The 5,329-nt window shown below is 33.5% G+C and overlaps 2 protein-coding genes across 3 annotated transcripts; one reads left to right on the plus strand and one right to left on the minus strand.

Moving 5' to 3' along the window:
• Positions 1 to 998: 998 nt before the first annotated feature.
• Positions 999 to 2,519, plus strand: LOC118740416 (calcium and integrin-binding protein 1-like). 2 transcript variants are annotated; one of them, XM_036471939.1, is made up of 5 exons: positions 1,012 to 1,307; positions 1,361 to 1,395; positions 1,485 to 1,732; positions 1,798 to 1,999; positions 2,061 to 2,519. In XM_036471939.1, the coding sequence occupies exons 1-5, from the start codon at positions 1,257 to 1,259 to the stop codon at positions 2,080 to 2,082; spliced, it is 558 nt and encodes a 185-aa protein (XP_036327832.1). In that variant the 5' UTR covers positions 1,012 to 1,256; the 3' UTR covers positions 2,083 to 2,519. The 2 variants fall into 2 exon arrangements, with proteins under 2 accessions (XP_036327833.1, XP_036327832.1); XM_036471940.1 differs by lacking the exon at positions 1,361 to 1,395 and having other exon boundaries at positions 999 to 1,307.
• A 1,641-nt stretch (positions 2,520 to 4,160) lies between these two features.
• Positions 4,161 to 4,885, minus strand: LOC118740417 (putative oligosaccharyltransferase complex subunit CG9662). The gene is made up of 2 exons (XM_036471941.1): positions 4,644 to 4,885; positions 4,161 to 4,585 (listed from the first exon to the last, which is right to left on the minus strand). The coding sequence occupies exons 1-2, from the start codon at positions 4,783 to 4,785 to the stop codon at positions 4,275 to 4,277; spliced, it is 453 nt and encodes a 150-aa protein (XP_036327834.1). The 5' UTR covers positions 4,786 to 4,885; the 3' UTR covers positions 4,161 to 4,274.
• Between the last annotated feature and the right edge of the window lie 444 nt (positions 4,886 to 5,329).

The following is a 5,329-nucleotide window of genomic DNA, read 5'->3' on the forward strand; positions in this document are numbered from 1 at the left end:
TGAAAAACAGTGAAAAATGATAATGCAACATATTTTCTCAATATAAATAACTTCGTACGTCAATATATAATAACTTTGTACGTTTTTTGTCAATGTATCCATCTTTGAAGTGGATGTGTGAGAAAACTAAGGCAGCTAGAAAACTGCAGTTTGTTGCATTGAAAATAGCGTACCTATAAACTACCATTAGAATCGCTAAAGATATAAAAACCGATTTTCTTCGCTTTTAATGCCGACATCAAATCACCAAACAGTGCGCATTTGCGTTTTTTGGTCAATGTGTCCATCTTTAAAGTGAATTTGGGGAAAAACTAAGGCAGCTAGAAAACTGCGGTTTGTTGCGTTGAAAATAGCGTAGCATCTACCATATGAATCGGTAAAAAAGTAAAAGTCGATTTTTTCAACCCAAATGCCGACGGCAAATCACCAACGAATTTGCCAATTGCATACTACATATTTGCACAACTTTCACATTTTAGATTCACAAAATTGTATCTCTCGCATACATATGCATGTACACAATATGTACATATTACACATTTTTAAATAATTAACCAATTTAAAGAACAATAAAAGCGTTGTAAAAACGTAAAAAGCCATCAGCATTTCATTTCTAACAAGAAAAATATGCATTTGCTTTGATGAGACAATTTCTGTTAAATTTATTTTGCCTCTGGCTGGGCTCTGTTAAAATTCGATTGGCTCTGGCTGGCCGCTCTTAAAATGCGCTTCGCCAGTTTTGTTGGTATTTGACAGTTTCCACGCTGATTCGTTCTTGGTCCTTCTCTATAAATATACGTTCTCTGAATTCAAGTTGGCGGTTCACAGCTGACAACAACAATTGCGTACAAAAGAGTTTCTGTGTGTGAATGCAAAGGGCAACACCAAAAGAGAATCGCCGATAATAAGAAACTCGAGTTTCCGTGTTTGAACGCAGACATACTTGTTTCACAAGTATCGATGCCAAAATTACTTGGCACCGATCGAAAAGTATCGAGTATGTAGTTGTATTTACTCGTATCGCTTCATCCCTACTGCAACAGCATCAATTGCAAGTTGTCCTATCGGGAATTTGTATTTTGTGTTCACATGATGGGTGGGGTTCAGGAAAACTAAATATAAATATATAAAATATACAATCTTCAATGAATTAAGTTGTAAAGCTTTACCGAGGCGAAGGATCTGAAGAAGTACGTTTTTAAAGCAGATTGTAGTTGGCGGTTGGGACGTAGAACTCTGTGCTGAAAGCAAACAAAATGGGTCAGACCAAGAGCCAGTTTACAGATGAGGAGCTGCAGGATTACGAAGTAATTTGTTTTAATTTTAGTTTTTGAAAAAATTATAAAGCTCTTCTATATAGGATTTAACATTCTTTTCGAAGAAAGAGATACTACTGTAAGTATTATCTGATATTATCTAATAGATATGTATTACCACCAATTTTAGTGTTTTTTTTATCCTCCACTTCGTTCCTTTTTCAACAGCGCGCACAAAAAATTTAAAAGCCTTGCACCAGAAAAAGTTGGACACAACAAAAATGCAAAATTATCCATGAGCAAGATATTGCAATATCCAGAGCTACGTGTAAATCCATTTGGTGATCGGATATGTAAAGTCTTTAGTTCAAGTGAGGATGGTGATATGACATTTGAAGACTTTTTGGACATGATGAATGTTTTCAGTGATGCTTGTCCGAAAAAACTTAAAGCAGAGTATGCTTTCCGCATTTGGGGTAAAACATGACAGTTCAAAAAAAAAACTGTTGATTCTTATTAAATTAAATAAATTCCATTTCAGATTTTGATGGCGATGATATGCTAGGTGTTTCAGATCTGAAGCAAGTTATTGAAAGACTATGTGGCCCCGAAAATAAATTAGACGACTCCGATATGAAAGAGATTATACACTGTATACTCGCCGAAGCTGATTTCGACGATGATGGCGCATTATCGTTTCCTGAGTTCGAACATGTCACTGATAAATCTAGAGATTTTCTTAAGTATGGTTACGACTATACATTATGGATGTACTTAAAAATAATTATTACTTTTTAATTGCAGCTCTTTCCGGATAAGACTCTAAATGGGCTCAAAATACTTGCCAGTAGCGCAGAAACATTCGAGTATAAACCATTATCTGCTATTAGAAAGATAATGTATAACGAAGTATACATATCTATGTATAAACTTCTAGTTCTTTGTTAATTTTTTGCACGCATAATTGAATCTCAAATATTAAGCCTGTTACAGGTACTTCAGCGTTTGCAGGTCTTATAGGATATAAAGGAAAAGCTGTTTTCGCTACTAAAAACCTTATGGAAGGTAGCGTACGGGAACAACTTCCTGTAAAAACCTGCAAATCATGAAGTATCTAGAACAGATTTATTTTTGATTTATTCATATCCGTTAGTTTTAATAGAAGGCGTATTAATATGTTTATTTAGCTCGAAAAGTCATTTATATATACAGATGCGTGCAACTAATTAGCAACGAAATTCAAAACGATATTGCTTGCAAATTATGTTCATTTATTTATTTTTAATAATTTTCATTTAAAATATAATTCAATCTATAACAGAAACCACAATAACAAAAGTTGCAAAGCTTGCACAAATTGCAAAAAAATTAATCAAAACTTTTAATTAGAATATATAGAACATGTTGGGGTATGCAGTTTTGTAGCCCATTCAATTTTAGTATAATAAAGTGGAAGTTTCAAATCGCTAAAAATTACCGTTGATTTTTTAGAATTTTTTTTTGTCGAGGGTGTTGCGGATTATTTTCCATGTAAAAAAAAATTTTGATCATGTGTTATATGGAAGAAAATGCGCAACACCCTCCACAAAAAAAAAATCTAAAAAATCAACGGTAATGTTTAGCGACTTGAAACTTGCACTTTTATACTAAAATTGAATGGGCTACAAAACTGCATACCCGAAAATTTTCTAAATAGTCTAATTAAAAATTTTGAAATTTTGATGACAATTTTTTGAAGTTTGATTAATTTTTTTGCAATTTGTGCAAGCTTCGCAACTTTTGTTATTGTGGTTTCTGATATAGATTGAATTATATTTTAAATGAAAATTATTAAAAATAAATAAATAAACATAATTTGCAAGCAATATCGTTTTGAATTTCGTTGCTAATTAGTTGCACGCATCTGTATATACATATAGATTGGCGCTTACACATATGTTAGTGTTGGGCCCGAGAGGCTCGGCCAAAAGTCATTTATGCACAATCATATAAACATGTAGCAAACGGGTAGTTAATTATTTTGCTTTTTGCAACTTTGTTTATAAACTTTTAAGTACAATATTTAAATTGAAATGTTTAAGATAAGATCATGATAAATTTTTTTCATCATACTAGTATCTGTTGTGATTTGGAGTTATAGTTGAAGACATTTACCAGGCGTAAAACAAAAATTTATGAAAATTTTAAGTTTAATTTAAATAATTTTCGCATATATTTTGTTGTAACAGCATAAAACTGGCCCCAAAGTTTCGACAGACTGGACAAAACTAATTATGCCCAGTCCCGTTAACGCTGACCTATGTCTTTGGGAATTCATTTTTTAAGGCAGATGGTTGCCGATTTAATATGCATGAAAAGAATTAGAAATCGAAAAACAATATGAATTTACCAAAAATATTTTTACTCTTAATACCTGTATTTAATTGGAAGTATCATTATTTAAACACCATACAAATCAGATCATTCATATTAATCACACAACATTTCTGTGTTCGTATGGAATAGTAGCTTATGTCGAAAGGCTGGCCTTAGTATAATGCGGCATTCGCAGCATACGATTACGAATGACTCACTGGCGCCGAGCCGTTGAAGAACTTTTGGCAAATAAACGTGCAAGAAATAGTTCCGATACTAGCAAGTCAATATTCTTATCAAGTCTCATCAAAAAATTCCTTGTCGTTTAAAGAATAAAGGGAATACCGCATTATACTAAAGCCTGCTTCCGGACATAAGCTACTATTCCATACGAACACAGATTTTACTTAACAAGTTTTTTACAATTTTTATCAATTCTACAATTCAATATTAACGCGAAACCGAAAAGCGTGTACTTCCAACGTGCATTTACAGAAATCTATATTCTAATTATAAGCAAAATTTGATAAATAAAGTATATGTACAGAATCAATTTGAATTGTTTAATTGGTCTTTATTTAAGGACAATTTGCTGATTTAATTTATAGTAATCAGGGTGTAAAATATGCTCATATAATATTGGCTGCTCCTGCCTCAAGCTACTCATGGCTGCAAGTAGCTTGGCAATTTCATTCGCATGAAAAGCCACGTGGTGAAAAATGAAACAAGTATAAAAATAAATCCCATCGCAGTCAAAAGAAAACGATTAAGGTTGGTTTTTCCAGGTATATGTGTTTGATCCATAATAATAAAGCCCAAACCACCAACCGTAAAGAGAAAACTGCTGGCCAAACCTTCCATGATATATTGCCCGTTTACTCGATAAGGCATGAAGGCCACTGGCCGTGAATGCCCATGTTCATCTACTGTGGCACCAACACTGGGCGGCTCAACAATTACATCGTATATTATTCCTATCAGAAGGAATTTTATCAATTAAGCTGTAGTGGGCGTTGCATAGTCGCTACTTACCACCGGTGACCAGAAAGTATGACAGCAATACAATCGAGAACATAACCATTGGCGATGGTTTTCGAAACCATGTCGGTCGTCGAATTTTAATATTTGGCGGTACCAAAATTTGGAAAGGCAAGTTATACAGCGTTTCTATCATAGTTTAGCAGAATTAAAAAAAAAATGCTTAAAATATGCTAAATACCGGTATGTATTGGTTGACGTCAAAGGTTTCTTTTTTGTTGACATTTCTTGTTTTCTACTCACAGGGTTGCAAAAAGGCCCTGACGCTGAAAAACACATATTTGACGCCGGCAGAAATAACAAGGGTCTTCACACCCATTTTGGTAGTTTTGGTAAACTGCCAATTGGTAATCGGTATTTTTATCAACTATGAACCAAAGAACGTAAATCTATAATACTAGGTTCACATATAAGTAGATTATCCTCATTTTCGAGCTTAACACCCTAATCTGTAATTAGGGCCTGTGCCAATCGGTAACTTTTTTCTCCGTGGTGAGACGGGGTGGAAAAATTTGCTATGGTGTACAAATAAATTGAATTTTGCTGTGCCAAATGCAGAGTAAAATTTTGACAGTTGAAAAACCAAACAAACGCTCGTGCGAAAGCTTAATTTTTGTGTGTTGCTGAAATTCTTAAAATTTATATTTATTTTATAATTTGCAAGTAACGTACGCTTTTTT

Source organism: Rhagoletis pomonella, unplaced genomic scaffold, assembly GCF_013731165.1.
Source record: "Rhagoletis pomonella isolate Grant_MI unplaced genomic scaffold, Rhpom_1.0 Rhpom_scaffold_00006, whole genome shotgun sequence".
Taxonomy (NCBI): Eukaryota; Metazoa; Arthropoda; class Insecta; order Diptera; family Tephritidae; genus Rhagoletis; species Rhagoletis pomonella.

Coding starts and splice junctions, on each gene's coding strand:
- LOC118740416 (XM_036471939.1), top strand. CDS start 1,257: ATGGGTCAGACCAAGAGCCAGTTTACAGATGAGGAGCTGCAGGATTAC. Junction 1,308..1,360: donor AGGAGCTGCAGGATTACGAA/GTAATTTGTTTT, acceptor TCTTCTATATAG/GATTTAACATTCTTTTCGAA. Junction 1,733..1,797: donor GTATGCTTTCCGCATTTGGG/GTAAAACATGAC, acceptor ATTCCATTTCAG/ATTTTGATGGCGATGATATG.
- LOC118740417 (XM_036471941.1), bottom strand. CDS start 4,785: ATGATAGAAACGCTGTATAACTTGCCTTTCCAAATTTTGGTACCGCCA. Junction 4,586..4,643: donor ATACTTTCTGGTCACCGGTG/GTAAGTAGCGAC, acceptor TCCTTCTGATAG/GAATAATATACGATGTAATT.